Raw genomic sequence first — 22,579 nt, 5'->3', positions numbered from 1 at the left:
CTCCGCGCCCTGCAGGCGGGGCCCGGCTGCGGCCGCCGCGCCGATGGCTCTCGTTTGGCTCGCTGAAATCACCGCGGCCGTGCGAGGTTCGGTCGCGGCGCCGTGAGTGATGCGTGGGGATCCAGAGAAGGCGAGCAAGAGGCCCTCAGAGGAACCGAGTGCCCGTTTGGTTCTGTCGTGCCTTCTTTCGGACGGCACTTAAAACGCAATGCCGCGACGTCACGGCGGTTCCGCAGCAGCCGTGTCGGCGAGCGCGCCGCTGATTTGCAAAAGCACGGATTTGATTTCCTAAGCCACGAAACCCGCAAGCCACGCGACCCGGGACTGCCTGCCGCCCCCAGGACGGCCCCCGCAAGGAGCGCGCCCCGCAGCACCGCCCCCGAGCGGTACCCAACGTCGCGCTGGCCGCACGGCCGAGCGCGGGAAGCCGCGCGCCGCGGGCCCGGCCACGGAGCCGCCGCCTCGCGCTGCCCGGGGCGGAGCGGGGCGGGGCGGGGCCAGAAGGGGCGGAGCCCGACGGGGCGGGGCCGGGCGCTCCCGCTCGCCGCGGGTCCCCGCCGCGGGGCCGGCGCCGCCCGATCGGCAGCGGCACGAGGCTGGGGACGGCGCCGCGGCGGCCCGCAGGATGGGCGGCAGGGCCGGCTTCTTCGAGGTGGGTGCGGGCGGCGGCCGTGCCGGGCGGTGAGTCCGCAGAGAACAGCCGCCGGCGAGCGGGCGGCCGGGAAGCCGGCGGGCCGGGAGCCGCCTCATCCGCAGTGAGGCGCCGGGAGCCGGAGCCGCCGCTTAGCGGTGCCGCGCGGAGGTTCCGGGCTCCTTGCGGGGTCCCGCGGGACGGATCGCGGGGTCGGCCGGCCGGGCCGCCTCGGGCGGCGATACCCAGCCGCGCCGGGCGGGCCGGAGGCGGCGAGGAACGCTCTCGGCAGCCGACGTCCTCGAGCCTTCCGGCCCGGCTCGGCGCGGGGCTCGGCTGCCGGGAGGCTCCCAGCGCCCCGTTGCGGGGCCGCGTTCGCGCTCTGAGTGGGACGCGCGGGGCCGCCGGCGGGCGCTGCGTCCGTTCGGCCGCTTGTGCGTGCGGGAGGTGCGGGGTGAGACGGACCTGGAGGGTCGGAAGGGAGACGTGCCCGCTCTCCGCTAGGACGAGGCTCGCTAATGCAAAAATCCCTAGCGGTGCCCGTATTACACGGCGAGGCGGTGCTGGCCAAATGCCAGCTGCCCTGTGGTTCTGCGGGCTCGCGCTTCGTGCACTCCGGCACGAGATTCAACTAAAAATGAATGCATTTTTTCCCAGTGCAAAATACACAAAATAACAAAACGGTCGTTACTGTAACGTTAACGGGCTCTAAAACAAGTGAAAAGAACCTGCTTCTGCACAGCCTGAAAGTTGAGATGTTGCTTTTCAAAGGGATAAAAGTTTCTTGGATGTCACGCTCAGCACACTGAGCTGGCTGTAGCTGCAGTGGGAGCGAGGTGGGCGCCCGCTCTCTGCCTTTCCTCTGCAATGCTGACCTCCCCAGTTTTTAGGAAAAGTGCCCAACCTTGTCACCGCCTCCTGCATTTCTACTGCTGTCCCACGGTCTTGAGAAATCCAGATGCAGGAGTAGGCACGCAGCTGATGCCTCTCAAAATCCTTACTGTCTGACCTGCAGGTTTGGTCTCCTGCTCCCATTGTACTGAGCTTCTTTATAACACCCATTACTCTAAAGCGGGGACATTATTGTTTTTACCTCATATTGCAGATGGACAAATGTGAGAAAGTGGAATGATTTGTTCCACTCCACCGGGCAGAGCAGAGCAGCAGAGCCTGCTCTTGGTGTCTAATCAATATCCTCTGTCTAAGCAATGCTAATGTAAATTCGGATGTCTCATGAATTTACATGTCAGCTTTGTGTCTTAGTCCTGTTCTCTCACAGCAGATAATGGGCAAAAGCCGATGTGCCTAAAGTCATGCAGTGTGTCAGAGCAGACCCAAGGTGTGGCATTGGACAGGGCAGCGCGGGGTGCTGTCGCCTATCGCTTCCTGCGCTGTTCTCCTCACTTATTTGCTTTTGCTTACAAGTTCAAGATAGCTCGGTATGCTGAACTGCACTTCCTCAGCAAACATCTGAAACTGAGTTATCAAAAGCAGAAGATGAATGTTCCACCACTCCCAAGACTTCATAAGAGAAAAAAAATCTCTACTGATATCACAAGTGGTAATATCCCCTATTTTGGATTAGTGTGCAATTCTATACGTATCTCTGTATATCTCAAAACCTATTGCCCTTTATTGATTTTCTGTCGTGCCTCCTTGTAAGAATTACAGAGCACTTTGCAAACACCAAACTCTTGCTCTCTGACCTTTTTCTAATACGACGGTTACAAGTTTAGCAGAGATTTATCAGAATTGGAATATTCCTGTTTGGGGGCATTTTATCAAGGCCAATATATAATCAATTTCATATTGAGTATTTGGGAAAGTCCTCTCTCTTACCCATGAATGGACCTACAAAAAGATGGGCAAGAGCATGAGACTACACATGACCAGACACTGGCTGTTCTTTTACGAGAGTATTTCTCACTGCTGCTAAAGACTTCCAAAGTAGGGAATGTATTGGCATGACTTTTAAGAAGCCAGTGGTAGAAAGGTAGATGGAGCTTTGGAATCACCTTCAACTTTTTTCTTCGAGTTGGCTGTGTTCAAAGTTAAGTACCAAGAACTATGAGCAACAACTGAATTAAGCCCAAGTATGCTGGGTCTAATGGATCAGCACAAAAAGTCCAGACTAGCAGAATGATTTGCCTCTACTTACAAGACGTCTGCATTAGAACTGATAGATGGTCAGGTCCCCTGCACTCCTAGACCCACGTCTAGATGACTGCCTGCATGCTTCTTGTTCTGCAGTAATGCTACAGTGGGTCTTGTTTGGGTGCTGGTATGTTTATCATTTCATCTCACAGCTGTTTTATCACTAATAGCTCAGAAGAAAAGTAGCAAGAACAGCTTCTATTCGGAGACATGTGCATGCCTGATGGTACTGGAGAGATTCACTGCCCAGAATGTAGAGATCTATGATAGAGACTGGTATTTAGATAACTGATGTTCTCTGGGAGTGCTCATTTATCTAAATTGATTAGAAAATACCTCTTCTGCCTATTTAAGATGTGTTTCAAAACTTACGATATGGCTGATCCTGAAAGTGCCAGCTTTTCTCCTTTCCCTACAAAGGGTTTATATGAGATGCTCAGACATAAATATCTGTAGCACTGAGCTCTGAAATTAGGCTGATGAATTCTACTCCTTTTTTTTTCTGTTTGACAGGTTTAGGTCTTCAAAAGCATCGCATGTAGGAAAAATAGAATGGTCCTCTGTCTTCCTAGAGGAAATATGCTTAAGCAAATACTGTAGAGAATCAGTGTCATAAGAACTTCAGTTGTAATTTTGCATCCTTAACTGCTTTGGACGGGAAGTGCCTTTTGTAAGCAGTTCTACCCAAAAATGTTTTGGAGTCTTCATTCCCTGAGGATAGACTGAGCTGACATATGCAGTACTGCTAAAAGCAATAATGTACTGCCTCCCTCCTCCCCCCTGTCCTTGCTGGCATTTAAATTTTCTCCCCCTTCTGACTGTGATGAAAACCTTCTGAATGCAGGGGGATGGCTGCTGCCTGGCCAGCATTGCTGAGATGTCGCAGCTCCTGTTACAAAGGCTTCTTCCACTCAGAGCTATGCTGTCTAAAGACATCAAGTAGAGACACTGAGAGCAAGTGCCAAAAGCAGGACTGCAGAAGATTTTAAGATTCTGTATTCTCCAAGAGCTGCCCGAGCAAGACAAGGCTGTGTGTGAGATGTTTGAACAGTCATTTAAAAGGAGACTGCCGAAAATTGCCCTGCCATTTGAAAATGTCATCTGCTTTCACAAGTAACACATACAATTATCATCTCAGAAAGAGATAAGAATATGGGGAAAAACATTCTCCCTTTCTCTTCCTTCATCACTTTTCCATATCCCTAACACTTTGTACAGACAGCTGTGTTGCTTCATTTAAGAGATGGGCAATTTGTTCTTTTTTTTCCATGGAACTTGAGAGAGAAACTCTAAATTTTGTAGAGGGAAATGTGACAATAAAATGTTACTTGGCAGGGCGTACCTGGAGTCATTCAGGGTTTGAAGGCTGCTTTTGAAAGGTAAGGTCTTATTTTAGAGAAAATAATGGACTTCTTTGGAGTATATTTTATAAAGTAGATGTGAGTAAAAAAAGTACAACCCCCCCCCCCCCCTTCAGTCTCTTCAGTTCCATGTTTGAAGTGTACCCTGGATTTACATTTTGACATCCATCCACCAAATGATTCATGAAAAGTAGTAATGGAACTATAGATACTGAAGTTCAATATTGCAAATCACAGTGCTGATTCAAAGAAATGATTGTGTTTTCACAGAGAATTTATAAGCCTCTTCTACCTGAATATTGCCACTGTGGAAAATAATCCCTTTGAACTAGAGCCCTGAGCTATAGATAGTCTCTTTTTCACACATAAAAGGCTATGAAGTGCTGTTGAAAAACCTGGATATCTACTTAGTATTGCATCAAAGCTGACTTAGATTCTCAGATGGAAGCACTCCAGCCTGCTTAATAGTGACAGTGATACTCAGTGAATGATGCGAGTCTTCAGCATGACTGGGAAATTGGCAATGTGCAGCCCTGTGTTAGCCAGGGCAAGAAAATACCCACTGAGTCAGAATTAACTGGTGCAGGTCACTTTCCCATCTTGTGTATCCTCTTGGAACATATCATGGTAACAAAAACTGGAAAGCTTTCATAGGCTTTCAGGAGTCAGAATTCACTGTAATAACATCTAACACAAACCTCTAACAGCTGTTTTTGTTTGTTTGTTTTTTGGAGAGGGGACCAAAATTCAGCCTGCCACTCCCAGGGAATAAACCGTTATTTTCCTTCCTGACTACTCTTACAGACTCTTTCAATCAATTATATAAATGGATTTCTCATTCTGAAGGATGACTGTTTGTAGCCCTACAATTGTTACCACTCACAGGTCCAAATCAAGAAAGCAAACTTGCCATGCAGTCACGTTAGGCACCCAGCTCCAAGAGTGGTTATGACAATTTGCTTAAGCTATCCATCCACGTTTACTTCAACTCCAGCTCTTCACTGGGTGGTATACCAGAAGGCATCAGCCACAGGGAAAGGATGCACAGAATGACAATGGAAGGAAGTGATGCTTAAAGTAATCCAGAAAGATGGGGATTTAGGATTTCTCTTTGGTAGAGATTCTGGCTTTTTACTGGGAAACATTCCTGTCCTTTCCTGTCTGAACTTTTTGGTCTTCTGAATCCTTTATTCCTTGATGGCCCAGATTCTATGAAAGGAGTTGGTAATGGCAGAAGACAGGCCATAGCAGATTTCCACTTCTTGGCCATGTGTCTAACCATTATATATAAAGCATGAAGGACTGCATCACCTCCTTTGCGACGGCTTAGTTTCATTCACAAGTAATTTAAATGCTGTGCTTTGTGCTGACCTTGGAGTGAAGATGCTACTGGATCAAGGTCCTTAAGGATTTACATGCAAGCATGCCTAGCTAACAATCTGAAACAGGTGGAAGAAATAAAAAGATACTGAGTTTCAGTACATACCAGATGATCGTTCCCATGGGCATACATTGGAGCACAATTTAGGAGGCTGAGCAGTAAAACTCCTGGTGTGTGTTTTGTGAACTTGTGCATGTTAGACATCTGCTTTATGAAAGAGAAATTTAACTGTCCAAGTATCACTGCATCTCCTGTTTCAAACTAGGTGAAATAGTAATAAAATGCTAGTTTCATGAAATATGAGCTCTTCAGAGAGGTAAGGCTTTATGTAGTTGGACTACTGACAGAATAATTGTTCTTAATAGATTATGAGGAAATTTGGCTTTGTGATAATGACTAAAAATGATAGCAGTTTCCCCTTGGCTTAACTCTAATGACCTAAAGGAAGTTATTTCCAATATGCCTTAGTGAGAAATCACACTGAGCCATGTCTGCTTCCCTCATAAAAAACACAGTATTCCAGAAAATTCTAAAAGAATAGAGAAAATGACTGATACTATAGGAAAAATAAAATGTTTAGAAAGATATAATTGGGACTGTGGCAACCCCTGATTTTTGTGTGTGTGTGGTTAAATTAAAGGAACCTCACTTATATAAGCAGTCCAATAGTTCAGGGGTTATTAATTCATTTTGCATAGCTTTCTCTTGGGCTGCTTAGTTCCTAGGCTGTAAAATAAGCAGTTTTGGTGGTTTTTTTTTTTTTTTTTCCCTAACTTAAAAATAAACCAATACAATATATGCTTACGTTGGTGTTAAAAAAATCTCTCTAAGCTGAAGCTTGGAGTTTACTGAATCTGCTGAGTGCAAATGACTGCAAATAATGCTTCCAACATGCAGAAACATTATGTGTCAGTATTTCTTTAAAAGTTACTACATCACTTTTGAATATCTGTTGATTAATTTTAAACGGAGAGAATTTGATTTATTGTATTTTTTAATCCTATTAAAGAGACACCATCTTTAAAAAATAAAAATCAAACAGTTTGCTCAGCCATTTTTCCCCTATGGATAAACTTTCTAACCCTCTGAATAAAAGTCTGACACTTGAAAGTAGTTTTCTTGGCTTTTATCATAAATTGATTACTTTGATCTTGGCCTGTACTAAACAGTAATTCCGAATTTTTCTCTGCCTTTCAAGACACTATCAATCTTTGCTCCTTATTCATGAGAACAAATTTGTCTTCTCAACATTGAAAATATGTACCTGTAGTCACTTCTAGAAGTGTTTTAACTAACAGGTATCTTGCACAAATCTGCCTACTGATTAAATTCTATTCAAAACAGTTTTAGAGAAGTGGTAATTCAAAATGCCTTCATAAATTCACCAAGTAAGTGATCTGCAAGTCGCACCATTCTAGTGCAAATCGACTGTCAGTGTCCTATTCTGCTAAGCTCTTTAAGAACACTCCAAAATTAAAATTCCCTGAGACATAGATTTATGTTTAAAAGGGCTGGTACCCATCAGTAAGCGTTCCAAGAACAGATTGCTGGGTATCTAAAGACTGTTGCCAACCAATACATTAACTGACTTGGTGCTGTGCCTGAAGACTGGAAACACTGTGTTCAGTGCTATCTAGGTTCATGTGGCTGGCCATTATGTTCAGAAAAATAACATTTCTTAGTTTGGATCAGTCTTTTCTGTCTGTTTTGCAGGGAACAGCTAACTACTGTGGGGACTTCTTGTCACAGATAAGAGGCATGATAGTTAAAGGAAACAGTTTACCTTGCTTTCACTCTGTTGTCACACAGATTTCTGCAGGCTGGAATGGGATCTACAGCTGTGTTCTTGTGTTCCTCTTTCTGAAAGGGGAAAGCATGTATGATATTTGCTTAGATCCTGAAAGTTAGAAACCAAAATATTTCAAGTTCAGGAAGGACTGACCAAAAATACCTCAACATTGAATAATAGAGGTTGCAAAGGATTCCTGGAAGTCATGTAGTCCAACTGGTGCTCAAAGCAGATGCAGCTAGATCATACTGCACTGGGTCTTGTCCAGCCCAGTTTTAAATACCTTGAAAGACAGAGATACTACATTGCCTCTATGTTACCTGGTCAAATATTGGGCCATTTTCTTTGTATCTGATTGAAATTTCCCATATTGCAGCTGTTGACCATTGCCTCTCCTCACTGACACCACACCATCAAAAAAGTTTGGATCCATCATACAGGCTTCTATTACGTTTTTGAAGAAATGGGCCAATATAGGAGGTATGCCAGTTTGGCACTTCAAAGAGACATCTTGCAATTAAACCAAATAGGAATACAGAAGATCCTGGATTATTTTGTTTTTGTTTATTTGTTTGTTTTTGTTTGTTTTTGTTTTTTCCCATACTGATTCCAATGATTCACAGAAATACCAGAATTTCTGCACAGCTGCCCCCAAGAAAAACACAGAGCAAAAGAAAATGTTTTGTAATTTTCTGTCTGGCCTTGTGCAAAATGAGAGTAAACTAATTAGAAGAGCATAAATTGTTATTGTAAGGCTCTGTAATTGGCCTGGAGAGGACTTCTCTAATATGGACATATTTCCATAATATGGAAAGTCATAGAGTAAAACTGCCTGGGGAGAGAGATTCCAATCCAGTATGCACATGCTGTCTGTGGGTATGGAATGAGGTGGAGGCTTCTAAGCCAGTCACTGCTGTAGTCAGTAGGGCTGCCCAGTGGTGTTCTTTGATACAAAAACTTTGAGATACACCAGAGATTTCAATAAACCTTGTAGCAACTCAGCATTTCAAGGGACAAAAATCAATTTACAGCCCCCACAGTGCCTGTTCTGTGGGTTGTGAGAGCCAGAGTACTGTAGGTCAGTGTTGCAGAATAACACAATTCACTTCGTTTGCTTTCCCACAGGGATCTCCCACAGAGGCAATAACACTTGTAATTTACATTGTTTCAAATATATATTTAAACAACGACAACAACCAACAACAAAGAGAGAAATACATAATATCCCAATGTGGCATATATTCTCTATGAATTGCAAAGGAGGAAAAGTGCTTACCTCCTTTGGCACCTCCTTTGGAACTTACAGGGTGCAGGCAGAAAATACTATTGCATTATCCCTTGTGGGGATCAGATCTGATACTTCTGGCTGGAGCTGAAGTGCTTCATGGCTACACTAACAGAGAAAGAACAATTTGGGACAACTAAAAGGAGGAAACAAGACACTCTAACTGAGTGATCTCTTCAGAGAAACTGTCAGAAAGATACTGGACTGTGCCTCCTATTTTTAGTCAGGAGTCATATTTAAAGCCTACTGTTAATCTGTCCTCTTGGCCAGTTAATACCAAATGTAATTAATGGTAGACATTTATTATAAAAATAAACAAAATCAAAGAGCAAAACCCAAACTGAGTAATGATAGTCACAGTCATTTAGTGTGACAGATAAGCTTTGATCCTTCAATCTTAGCTGTACCATTACTAAGTGTTTGATGAAAACGAGTGTAATTAAAACACAACCAGTGTATTGTAAGAGCCTGCTGCAACTGGACTTTGAAACATCTTGGGACCTTCCTGCTTGGCTGTTGATTAAAATAAAATCTTTTGCCAAAATGTCATTTGATCATCAAAACAGTCTACTCTATCCTCGTCTCAGCTGCTTGGAATATAAAATGCTGATATGCAGTTCGTAATACAGGTGATCTGAGAGGCAAGAATAACACAATATCGCATACAATACTGCATATGATGTGTGACGTCTCCATTTTTAGCTGCATTTGTTCATTATGTCTGCTGATGTTTTTCACTCTCTTCACAATTAACAAATTCTGGGAACAATGCACAGCAATCTTCATGCTATACATATTCAAAATATTTGCTTACATGCACGTATGTGTACATTTACATTTCTTCTCAAATTGTCTTTCTAATTTTACAAATCAGAACAATTCTGAAGACAGATTTGTTCCTTAATGATTTGTGTGAAACTTTTCTTTATTTGTTCCTTTTGTTTTAGCTTAAGAGAACACCCCTGAGTATGCATATTTTGATCAGTAAATTAGCTACTACTGCTTCTGAATTTATCCGTGAAGACAACTTATTTGTCAAGAGTGTTACTTTTTCCACAAATTGAGTTATTTGAGAACCTGCCTGTGATTAAAACTGTCTCTTGAGCACATTAGAATTGCTTCTCACATGTAGATCAGAGAAAAATGGTGTCTCATTCTGAATAGTGATTGTGAATTTGAGAGTCAACTAAGAGTTTAGATATTATGCAGTCAGTAATTAATGATTATTGTTTTGTGTCCTATCAGGTGGAAATCCTTGACTGGAAGACAAAGGAACAGCTATGCTTCCTAGATAAGGTAAAATAAAAACCTGCTCAAAACATTAGGTGACTATTTAAAAATTGCTAACTCTTTTTAAAGCAAAGTTAATGTTTGTGAAAAGTATTTTGATAGCCCTCCTTTGGCATTAAGGAGACAATAACTGTTCACGCTTCACATGCTTCATACTCATACCTCTTTTCACAAAGGAGCTCTTGTGCAAAGAGCACAATTTCACTTGCTTCTCTAAGATGGTGCCAGTTGTCCCTTACTCACTTAGAAGCCATCAAACTGTCACTGCTGCTGTAGTAACACTTTGAGTACTGCCACAATAGCTGCTTCTGAAATCAGGTCCTCCACTTTTCCTGTAAGAAGTGTTATGAATCATTCATACCAATCCTAATAGCTGTCTTTAAAAATATGCATCTTATATACATATGTACATAAATATATATATGTTCTTTTTTGCCTAGGTGGAACCAAATGCTACAATTAGGGAGATAAGATCAATGTTCCATAAATTATGTGAGTATAACTTTTGCAACAGTTTGTATTACATCAGAATATCCAGTATATAAATAAGAAAAAAATTATATAAGGTGAAACGTGATGCATACACACATTAGAGGCTGGAACTAGATGATCTTTACAGCATCTTCCAACACAGGACATTCTATGATTTTATGACAATGTGAGGTAACTTGCACATGAATGTAATCACAGTGAGATTTCAATACAATTTTTGTACTAGCCTGATACACCTTTGCATTTTTCCTGCTGCATAATTTCTCATGGATGTTCATATTAGATTAATATTCCTAAATATCTTCAAATAAGTCTTACTGTGTTGTGTTTCATTCATTGTAACAGTGGATAATCTAAAAGAAACATTGTATATCACAAAATTCTTCACGGTTTTACAGATCCCCAGTGGTATCCAGCAAGACAGTCAATAAAACTTGATCCAAGTAAGTACCTGTGAAGACTAGAGTAATAAAGCTCTGAGCAGTGGCCTCACATGAAAGGTGTACTTTGAATGGGTATTAGCTCTTAAAAATGAGTTTCCAGCTATGTTATGTAGCACTGTGAAGGCTGAAGAGGCTCCAAAACAAATTCAATTCTTTCAAAGTATTGAAAAAAGTTCCATCCATGTGTTTGGCACTTGGTAATTAACTCAGGAACCTGCATATTATTCCAATGCATTTTCTAACTACTGTGAACATTTGCTTTAAGGGCATGTAGCACAGATTCTAGACAATAACTTCCCTTAGCTGCAGTGAAACGATCCCCATAGTGATGCTAAACTGGGAGTAGTAAGGAGTTGCAGATATTAATTCATATAATCCTCTGCTTTCAGGCAGGAATTAAAATTCCTTTGAAGTAAGCAAATACAGAACATACTGACATGAATTTTTGCTGATAAATCTTGATGACAGGTGGTTGACTGGATTAATGTAGTTGCAGGTATCACTGCTGGAAGCCTCACAGTACATGGCCTGGGTGCACAAAAGATAGTCAAATTGACAAATTACATTAAATCATCTTAGCATTCAGTATAAAATGTATCACTTTGTTCTTCTGCTTCTATTAAGCTTAATTTGATTTATACATTTCCTTTAAAATTATGCTGGTGATGATTAGTTCATCATGTAGAATCTGTCCATGGAAAACATATATCAGTGCCTTATTTCCTTCTTCAAAGATCGACCATTTCAGATTCCTCCAAATCCAGGTATTAAAAAACTTGAGCTCCAGCTTAGTTGCTGTGGAATCGTCTCTTGACTGGTTGTTTGGAAAAAACAAACAAACAAACAAACAGGTAGTAAAATCTCTATAGGAGGGCCTTCCCTTTACAGCTTATCCTATCTTGGTGTCTGTTGATGAGCAATGAGAAGCAGGCAAGAGAGAGATGGAGGTGAAGCTGACTAGGTCAGTGAATTATACTAAGGGCAGCGTCCTATCAGCAAATTCTGCTGTAGCAGTGATGAAGCAAGTCTACCAGACTAGGCAGACAGATCAGACTGGGAATTCTTCTGTCTTGGTGTGAACAGAGGACCTAGATTTACATGTGATCCCAGGGATAATTCAAAATTAACTGTAAACTTTCTTAATATTTTTTAAAACTTCGATTCCAATAAACCTATGTCAGGTCAAAGAATCTCATGGACTTCTAAAAGCACAATATGAAGCTAGTTTGCTAGCGTAGTTGATTTGAATTTCACTGAGATGTAATTACCTCTTTCCTTCTCAGAAGGAAAGTCCCTGAGGAATGAGGAAATCCTGCAGCACCTCCCTGTTGGCACAACTGCTACTTTATACTTTAAAGATTTAGGGCCACAGATAGGATGGACTACGGTGAGCTATGCTTCAAATTTGAGCCAATTTAATGGCTGTTTTTTCCATAATTAATCTTTACATCACTTTTTGTCTCACTCCAGTATTTCTGCATGATGCCTGCTCTGACAGTGGATGCAGGCAATGAACCCTCATTGCTTCAGTTCATTTTATCCAGGGAAAGCAGCAAGAAAACATTTTGAATGTCTAGTTCCCTAGGAGGGCAGCAGAGGAAAACTTGCTACCGCGTTAGTTCGGTGGTGCTGAACTAAGGTGCAGGTTCTCAGATGGATTTAGATGTCTCATCACTAGGAACTAGGTATCTAAATTCCTGTGCAACTCTCCTGACAGAGATCAGGATTATATTCCAAGTTTATCCTGCAAAGAGGCATCTGAGAAACTTACCTGTCAGTAATTGAGCTGACTTCAGCAGGGAAATGAATGAAAGTAAAATTAGTTAGTCGTATATGGCTATGTCCCAGGATACTAATGCCAGGCTAATGACAGCTGATCATTTCTGTAATCCATGAAGATCTCATGTTTACTCTCTCAGCTCAAAGACAGGTCCCATCACAACTCACTCAGCAGGTGACACTGCATTCATGTTTACGCAATGAGGAGATCAATGACTTTTGAAGGTTCTTCAGAAAGTCCATAGTGCACATATTAGCACCACTTCTAATGAAACAGCACAGCACGAAGGGAAAAGGTACCCAGTAATTTAAAGACACATTTACTATTTCTTATCTATGAAATATTAATAAAATATTGTGTCAGTGACAGATAGATTCATAGGAGGCAAAAAAACAAACAAAAAGCCCTACAAGTCTGAATCTTTAGATCAGTTCTTTGGATGCTATGCTGATAAGTAAGGAAGCTGATACACAAACCATGAATCAGTAAGAAGAGCAAAACTAATGACAGCGTAGACTCCAAGACACATATACTTGAATATATACCAAAATATCATACACCAGACTTCTTCCAATCCATTATTCTTCTTTTACCCTTTTACCTCTCTCTCCTTCAATCTACTTCATTCAAATGTAAGCCAAGAAATGCTTTGATAAAAATAAAATAAAAAAGACATTCAAATCCTACCTTTGCCACAGAAAATGCTGATTCTGTAACAGAAGTTGATACAAAAACAACTTTTCTCCCAGTCAAAATAACTGAACACATGAGAAAAGTGATGCATTTTGTGCTTTCCTTCAGTTTTCCTTTTTTCTCTAAAAATGAGGTGTTGACCTACCTTCCTCACTTAGAAAAGTTGAAAATTCAACTGTTAATACTTAGTCCAAATACTTAGTCTCAATACAAAATGATCTCATGAGAAATACACACCTTTCTGGAATGAAATTAAGTTAGATAATAGCTTATTTAATTTCCTCCAGTTGTTACTTTATTCTTGGTGGTGTTTGTTTTATTTTTCCAAATGAAAGATTATTTGAGCATAGAATGAATTGTTTTCTGGAATATCTGCTGTGCTAACTGTTCATACACATGGGGTCACCTGAACACTTGCAAATTATGTTTCTAGTTTAAATGAAATTCATTAATTAGAAATAAAGCACATATCTTTCAAGATAAATTCTTCACCTAATTTCATTTTAACCCAAATAAGTAAAAAAAAAAGTAGGTTTTGAGGGCAAGAGGAGGGTGAGAGCTGCATAAATGTAACCTGCATGCCCATTTATCACGATCTCTGGGCTACCATGATTACCTTTTCATACCCATGCTGTGTCAGCTGCATTGGCAATGGCTGTTTGTATGCAGTTGAGGCAAATGCATTGCAAAACATTTATGTGCATGTCTACTGATTTCATAGCTGCTATTCTCCCCGTGCATCTCTAAATGCCATTTTGGGTCAGTGGAAGTATTTATCCCACTGCATCACTTATTACAAAGAAACCAAAGCAGAATCACCATCTAATTCAGCTGTCTAATTATTTTCTCTCTTTTTGCAGGTATTTTTGATAGAATATACAGGTCCATTGTTCATCTATTTTCTGTTTTATTTCCGCATGCCTTTTGTGTATGGACTGGATGAGAGGTTTACATCAAGCCCACATCCAGTAGTTAAGTAAGTCCGTTGCAGGCTTGAGCTGTATTTCTTGTTAGCATTGTAGTCTTATTCCAAATGTCTTGCCACACGTTTTTTTAAGCACTCTTAAATGCTTTTGTCTTGCTGTTTCTAGCTTGGCATGTATCTGCCATTCTTTCCACTACATCAAAAGGTTGATTGAAACAATATTTGTTCATCGGTTCTCCCATGGGACTATGCCTCTGAGGAATATTGTGAAGGTAAATTGTGACAGAATCTATCCATAGCCCCTTACAAATCCAACCTAGCCAACCTATTCTCTGCCTCTGCAGCACAGATTTTTTTGGATGTGGCTTTTTTAGTAATGAGCAGCAAATCTTACCCATGAATCTGTAGTTCCTTCAAAAGATTTCTTAATGTCACTTTGTATAATCCACATGTTGCTGTAGAGTTATTCACATTATAGTTTTCTCATTGCTCTTTTATAATTTGAAACTTTCAGCACTCCCTTTGTTTTACTCAGCTAGCTCCCTGGGTGTGAAGACTTTAGTAACAAAGTTGACATTTAAGGTAGCACAGATAGGTACAACACTGAGAAGTTTGTTGCTTTAAAACCATTTTTAAAAGTCATATTCTTCCTACCCAATACCGTCTTTGTCGATAAGCAACTGTTAATTTACCTTTCATTGTTCCACTGCAAAGTAGCCTGGTTGTTCAGTATTTTCTTCTCACTCAGGAGCATCCCCTGATGTTGTCAGTGCTGCTGTGGCATAAGGCAGCCATCAAGATGCAGATCCCCTATTTCCTAGTAGTCTACAGAGATGCACGCTTATGCATGGGCTGTGGTTTTTCAAAAATGTTAGCAATAGAGTATGAACTGCTATTCAAACATACTCTTTATACTCAAGAGAACAAAAGCACATTGTATAGCATCACCATTTGAGTAATTAATATTTTGTATTTAGACTGTCCCTTGGACTTTGAATTATGGCAGTGATACTCCAGACTGTTTAAACTTTACATTATGGCTAACTTCTTAGAGCTTTGCAGTGGCTCTTGTAGTTCTGGCAATAGCTTCATGCTTTCTACATGGAATGAGAAAGTTGAGCCAGTGGATCCCAGAAAGAATCCTCTTCAGACCAAACAAAATGTCATTTGTATCAGTCATTCTGATCACATTTACTTTTCCTCCTTTTCAGGTTGGTGGTACTTTCTTTCATCTGTAAAGTTGCTCAAAGTTCTTCTCCCTGCTTAACATTGCCTGGATTTGATTTACTTCTGTAATTTCCTTGACTTTGATGGTGTTACTCCAGAATTCCAGTCAATACCAGTCAAAAAAAAAAAAAAATCACATCCTCTTCCCTTCTTTCTCTCACACACAGATGGTAGCCAAAGCTTCTTACTTTAAGTGTATAATCACCCACAAAGCAGATGCTTATTTCCAAAGCAAAACAGAATGCTATGTTTAAAAGGAGACACTCCAGTTTCAATAAGCAGAGACTTGAGACGATATAATTTGTGATTTTCATCCTTTGTCCATCAAATTAAATAAATGATGCAGTAAAATGCAACAAGGGTTCACCACACAAGCAGTTCATGCTATACTTACATAGTATAATTCTAAGATGGTTTTCTAGGCAATGTCAAGATAGAATACCTGCCTTACTTGGATTTAGAAAATGTCTCAGTAAGAGTAAAATAGGGATTAATACAAAAAATGTGTGATAAAAGAACTAACTAAAGGAAAGATGATAATGGTTGTGCCAGAAGAGGTTCAGTCACACCTTCAATAGTAGTTGAGCAGTGGAATTCCTCAAAGGTTAAAAAAAGGGTAAAAAGACAGGATATTTTTGCTTCCTATGATCGTATCTGGAGGAAAGAATATGCTAGAACTAAAGAAATACCATTTAAATCAGCAGACTATATACTGAGACAAACAAAAGAGTACACATTGGCTATGAGTAAACATAGGCAAGACAATAAGAAATAGTTTTGATCATTATAGGAATAATGATAAATTGGAGGGGAGAGAACAAAAATCCTAACTGGAAGTTTTAAAACTTAGGAATAGTTTTTTTTTATGGGATCTTAGCAGTATCTGGACCTGATGGCTTTTTACTTACCTGGAATAAAAAAGATGCACAGAAATAATTCCCTTCTTTCTAATGAATTTATTAAGTCTGCACGTACCGTGCTGTTCCTATCTGAATCTCACTGGAGACTTTTGTATGAGCAGTAAGGCTTCTAGTGACATCTTGTCACGTGCAGTGTTAGTGCTAAGGGTGGAAGACTCCAGTCATCTTTAAAGCTCTTTTTGTTACAATTGAGATATAACTTTTAATTCTTGTGGTAAATCGTGTTCTTTGGATGACTAGTATTTGTTCAGTTTAATTACAGCATGTATTTCTGGGAGCTGAGCCATGATCATTCACTTAATTATACTTCACAAAAAATCCATTGCCATATGACCCATCTTGTGCCAAGCCCGAAGTTATAGAGAGATTTTTCATAAATTGCCACTCCAAGATTACAGGAAAGTGTTTTCACCTAAGTTTGTACAGCAGCTAATACACTGAGGATGATGTCAGAAGAAATTAGCATTGGGAAGGAAGCAGTAGTTTATGGATAGGATACTGAGTAGACTGATCCTCACTGGAGTTGTTTCTCCAGCTCCGCTCCTTTTCCTAGTTAAAAAAAAAGGAAGTAATCACAAGGAAGTTACTTAGTCTCTCCCTTATTGTCCCACCTGATCTGTAATCATTAGTTAATAGTTTGCTCTTTCTGATTAGTTATTTATTAATATATAATCCCAGAGCAAGGAGTAATTTGTTTGTACTACAGCATATCCTGAGGGGTCTCCATTTTGTCTGAGGTCAGTGGTCACTTCAGTGGTTCACTTAATTCTGAAAAGAAACTGGATTGCAACAGAATGTCTGATGAGGATAGGGAGTGGGGTATTATTCCTAGAATGGCAGTTCTACTATTTATAAGATAGAAAGACTGCAAAATTCAAAGCCAGAAAAAGAGTTTAAACTTTCAGGACATGAAAGACTGCAGCCTTGGATAAGAATTTGTCTATGTGAGCAAGAATGGAAAGCTGTGAAGGAAAAAGAAGATCTAGAAATGTCTAAGGTATGTGAACCTATTGAAAGGCCAAGGAAAAAGCATCAGCAGAGCGAGAGGATCATAGTTTTACTCATGAAAGAAGAATATAAACGGGGGAAGAAAAATAAAGGGCTCAATTTTGCTTTTGTAGATGTCTAGGTAATAACCAAACACACCCTAAAACATGAAAAATGGAGGAAATGGGTTTGATAAATGAAAAAAAATCTCAACCAACAGGAGGCAAATGTATGAGTTGTCAAGAATGGCACGTGTAGTTGAAAGCATAGAGGAAAAGGAGGAATAGTACAAGAAAGGCCTTCCCTCCTACCAGCAAATATAGAGAGAGGAAAAAGATAACCCGTCATCAAGAAAGAGCGAGTGTCAGAAGAAAAACCACAGGAAGAAGACTAGGAAAACTAAACAACAGGTAGAGAAGGCAATTTTCAGTAGGGTTTTTTCTTTTTGTTTTTAATGGATAAAGCTGCGGAACAAGCTCTGGAATTGGTCAGGAATGAATCAGTACAGTGAGAGCTGTATGGAAGCTGGATCACAGAAAGCCAGGAAGAGCACCAAAAGGAACAAAGTAAAGACACCACAGTAAAAGGGGCAGAAGGAAAAGTCATGCGTGATTTAAGGAAAGAAAAGTTAAAACACGTGAAGGTGAAAAGCCCTGATGGGACAAAGGAGAAGAAAAATGTCAAGGAATTGGACAATACAAAGAAATAAGCAGAGAAGAGAGCACATAGCCAAAATAAGGTTTTATAAAGGCTGAAGGGTTAATAAAACAAGTCTCCCTTTAACATAAAGTCCATATGGCACATCATCTTTGGACGGCTTGTGAGACAAGAGAAATCTGTTTCCAAAAATAGATTAATATTTTCTAAAATCCTTTATAAACTTAACAGCTCTAAGAATATTTGAGGAAATCTTATCCTATGAGCACTACTTCTTCCCTCTCATTTCCTGTTTGCTCCTGCCTTACCACACCCAGTATCATCACTTCTTGTTGTATTATCAGCAACTTGGAGGATCAGCCCAATTGATTGTTATCTGTGGTCCTCATAGTGAATTCTTTCCAAGATGATACTAAAACAAAGAAAAATTACCTGTTTTTCAGAACTGTTTGTATTACTGGGGATTTGCAGCTTGGCTTGCTTATTACATCAATCATCCTCTTTACACTCCTCCTTGTAAGTAGCATTACAGCTCTCAGTATGATTTAAGTCCTTCACTGGTTGTATTTTATAGCTAATCACATGTAAACATTTTGTTTTATAGCTTATGGGAAAAAACAGATTAATTTTGCTGTGATCATGTTTCTGGTAGGTCTATTGCTCTTTTTATAAAATTCTATAACTTGCTAGTTTATTTATTATCTTGTATAAGTGGCAGAATGGGTAGGATAAACAGATACTTAAAACTAGAATACTTGGGACAAACTAAAGCTGCCCACCTGTATGAAGAGCAGACACATCTGTCACATTTTAATATGATCTTGTATACAAAGGAAGATTCTGATTAAGTATCTATTCTAAGACTAGAATGGGTTATTGATCTGTTGGGATGATCTCCAGTCTCTAAAAGAATCCTGGCATGATCAGTTTGTGACAGTGTTTAAAGCCACTGAGTTTGTCTTGTGAAATATTTATTGAGTGTTAAGAATCAGAAGAGGTCATAAAATTTAGAGAACTGGCCAACTAAAACAGTACATTACTTACTTCTAGGGGAAGATGTTCCTTTAGATGCAACCATTTGCAGCAAATGAAGCAAGGGGAAGTACGTGTTGCAGGGGCATTTTAAGCCTTTTAAGGATTTTTATGAAACAAAATTCTTAAGACACTGTCTGTTCATCCTCACATTTCCTAGGAACATTTCTATGGTTGCATAATGTAGCCAACAAAGATGTACCCATTTTTCCCACTTATGCCTAATTCATTTAAAACATCAGCTGTTCACCTGCTTTGAGAAACTAATGCTCAGTTAGCAGAGGCTCTCAAAGCATCTTCCCAGTATGAAATTTCTGTGAGGTAGTAAACTAGTACCATTTTATAAAGAGACTACATGAATATACACAGAGTTTGTGATAGCACTCAGGAGGTCTGACCACCAGCCATTTGTTTTTAATAGATATGCAGTGCAGATACTGAAGATACGATCCATAATTATATAAATGGGTTATTCCAATACCCTTTCCACATAGTTGATTGAGAAAGCATTATTTAAAACCAGTGGAGAAAGCTGGGTCAATTACATTTCATGATTCATATTGATTATACTCCAGAGAAGAAAACTTCCTTTGAGTCCAATCCTTGGGATGTTGATGACTTTTGAGAAACCAAAACTATCCAAATGAAGTTTTCTGGTGTTTTTAAAGAGACTAACCAAAAGACAAAGCAAGTAGTTCCTGGATTTGCTTTTATGTGGTTCAGTGCCTTTAGATGTCATAGAGACAGCATGAGAAGTAAATTATCTTCTGGATAGTGAGTCCACATTTGTTGGTAAATCTCATATGTAAGATAGCATAATATCTTGGCTATTTGCAACACATTAACTCCCATTTTTCATCATATTTACAACAGACTCTAACTTATTTTATGTTGTTTTTAAGTTCCCCAGGAAATAACAAAAGAGAGAAGAGCATGTAGAAGAGGAGAATGCTTTTAACTGTCATACCTTTTCTTGCAGCTATGTGAAGCTGGAAATTTTTCCATTCATGTTGCACTTAGTGACCTCCGGAGAGATGGTAAAAATTGCATATTTTTTTTTCCTTCTGTGCAGCTATTCAGTACTTCACTTCCACAATTATTCTGCCTCACGAAAGGACTGACTGATCCTGTAGGGTGCTGATATCTACCCTTCTGATTGTGGTGGAAAATCAGGTTGTTCAGCACTGTAAAGATTGGATACTAGGGGAAATCAGACAGTGCAAGAAATCCAAAAAGAGACTGTCAAAGAACACTTATCTCACTGTAATTTTTCTTGGTTACAGCCAGATTGTTCAGGGGTGACCAGATGTATCATTTACACTGGTAGTGCAGAGGGAAATAGTAATGGTGGTATAAATTACGCTTCGGTGAGCAAGGGAAAGTTACTTAACTGACTTCTACAGAGGAGCGAAAGATCTTTATGCAGTCTAAAGCTCCTTGTTCATTAACTAAACAATGGATAACAACTATGACTACTAAAATCTAATCCTGTGACAACAGGAGAACATCTTTAACTTCTAACATAAAACATACTTGAGGTAATTTTATGGGTGTGACTGCAACCCAAAGGATTATGTAAATGTCTTTCTAATGCCCAGAACATTTCCTCAAGTTATCCTATTCCTTCAGGTGGGTCCAGAGAACATATTGTTTTCCCACATCCTGCTTGTCTCCCTGACAGTGATAAGACAGAGGAATAGGCAGGTTTGGCTTGTCTTTGTTGGAGGTGATATGCCCAGAAGTGTAAACATTTTGTGATTTGTTTTCTAATCTATAGGGTCCAAAACTCGTAAGATCCCATATCCAACAAAGAATCCTTTCACATGGCTGTTTTTCTTTGTATCTTGCCCTAACTATACCTATGAGGTACGTATTTTGAAGCAAAATGCTAATATTTTAGCTTTGCTGGATATGTCTTCATTTCTTTTGGAATGTTAAACTCTGAAACAGTTCAGCCTGAGCTTTAGCGTAGCCACTATACAAGATGCAGATGTACTTTGAAGCAGTGAAAATGTTGCAGAGAGGAATAGGGGAATTGACACTGAGGATAAATTGCAGAAAGGAGATTGGGGCATTCAGTGGATTTAAAACATATGTGGGCCCAGGAATATCACAGTGTGCAAGAAAATAGTGCACAGTTAAATAGAAGATACTGTGGTAGAGAAAAAAGGAGAAGCAGGGGTATGAGGCAATACCTGCCAGGTCTTAATCTTCGTTTTCTTTGGTTATACAGTTGACTACACAAAGTTACTGTTTCTAGCATTGATGGATGAATGACAAATGCAAATTAGGTAGGGAAAATGAAAGAAAGCTGTGTTATAATGCTTAAACAATTGTCATATTAACTATGAAAGCAAACATGAAGAATTTGTTTGTGATAACAAAGCATTGTTCACATTTTGGTTAAAAGTTACTAACAATAGAAATTGATATGGCTGACCTTGGCTTTTTTATTTACCTATACTAGGACAAGGTTGTATTTGATCAATAGAGACATAAATGCAAATGCTGTCATCAGAAATATTTTAAATTTCCTTGGCCAAAACAGGTGGGGACATGGATCAGTTTCACTATCATGACTCAATGCGTTCCAGGTGAGCAATGTTTTGGTACTTCTTCCTGAAGTGTTGTCAGCAATTAGAGTTTGTACTTTCTCTGACAATGAAGTGTTTTGTTTTTTTTCTTTTCCCCTTCCTCCTAGTGGGGCTGTTCACCTTGCTTTGCTTCATTCAGATGACAATCTGGGCAAAGGATAAACACTATACCTACCTACGAGAATTCAAGGATTATCCAAGTGTTCGAATGCCAATTATTCCTTTTTTGTTGTAAGAAAAGTTCAGTTTCAAGATTGCATAGAACTTGAAGAAGAAAAAGCTCATGGATTTTTTTATTCATAAATCTCCTGCCAAATAAGTGAATTAATTGAAATGATTCTGGTGTATGCTAAATCTCCACTGCTGAGAGAAACTATACTTCCTTATATTCAAGAATTCTTCAATTCAGAAGCACCTTCAAAAAATAAGGCTTCATTGCAGAGCTGGTAGCCAAAAGCCCCTATAGTTCACTGCATCCTGGTTGACTGAGATTTTCCTGCACTAGTCCATTTAGATTGATACATCAGAGATACTGATAAGCTTGTTCTGAAAAGCAGCTCCAAATTTAGTAGTGGCATTCTGCAAGACTGTGACATAAGTACATTGGAATGAGGACATAGCAGCCAACTACAAGAAAGCTCAACTCATACAGTATGGCCAGCAGGCCTGAAGACAGTTGCATGTTTTGCCTTTTTTGACTTGAAAAAGAGTGTGTTCTGCCTGGAGGCAGGTACTTTGTGACAAACAACATTACCAAAGAATATGAATGGCTCCTGGAATAAAGAATTAGGCAGTCTCTCAAATACCTGCTTTGGGTCTAAGCTATAATTTGCAAATTGGATCTAAAGAAAGAAGAATTTGTGGATATAACATCCATCCTGTGAATATATAAATATATATATATATATTATTTTTTTTTTTGGAGGGTGTTTATTCTG

General features: G+C 39.8%; 2 protein-coding genes across 3 annotated transcripts in view; one reads left to right on the top strand and one right to left on the bottom strand.

Annotated features, from left to right (window-relative positions):
• Window positions 1-531: 531 nt before the first annotated feature.
• LOC116243504 (very-long-chain enoyl-CoA reductase-like) lies at window positions 532-22,561 on the top strand. 2 transcript variants are annotated; one of them, XR_016469232.1, is made up of 13 exons: window positions 532-652; window positions 9,847-9,897; window positions 10,332-10,383; window positions 10,782-10,826; window positions 12,110-12,213; window positions 14,160-14,275; window positions 14,391-14,496; window positions 18,459-18,531; window positions 18,620-18,663; window positions 20,027-20,084; window positions 20,825-20,913; window positions 21,515-21,641; window positions 21,749-21,802. XR_016469232.1 is itself a non-coding variant. In XM_031614762.2 (13 exons), exons 1-13 carry the CDS (start codon window positions 626-628, stop codon window positions 21,874-21,876), a joined length of 939 nt encoding a protein of 312 aa, XP_031470622.1. In that variant the 5' UTR covers window positions 532-625; the 3' UTR covers window positions 21,877-22,561. The 2 variants fall into 2 exon arrangements, 1 of the variants encoding a protein (XP_031470622.1); XM_031614762.2 differs by having other exon boundaries at window positions 21,596-21,641; window positions 21,749-22,561.
• The window catches only part of ABCA4 (ATP binding cassette subfamily A member 4), a 79,865-nt gene continuing 77,377 nt past the window's right edge, over window positions 20,092-22,579 (bottom strand). The window contains exon 51 of the transcript XR_016469231.1: window positions 20,092-20,231. The gene's annotated coding sequence lies outside the window, so the exon portion shown is untranslated. The remainder of the gene's footprint in view (window positions 20,232-22,579) is intronic.

Source organism: Phasianus colchicus, chromosome 9, assembly GCF_987193195.1.
Source record: "Phasianus colchicus chromosome 9, bPhaCol1.hap1.1, whole genome shotgun sequence".
Lineage (NCBI taxonomy): Eukaryota > Metazoa > Chordata > Aves > Galliformes > Phasianidae > Phasianus > Phasianus colchicus.
The sequence above is the reverse complement of the archived record's forward strand: the minus strand, read 5'-3'. Positions and strand labels throughout refer to the sequence as shown.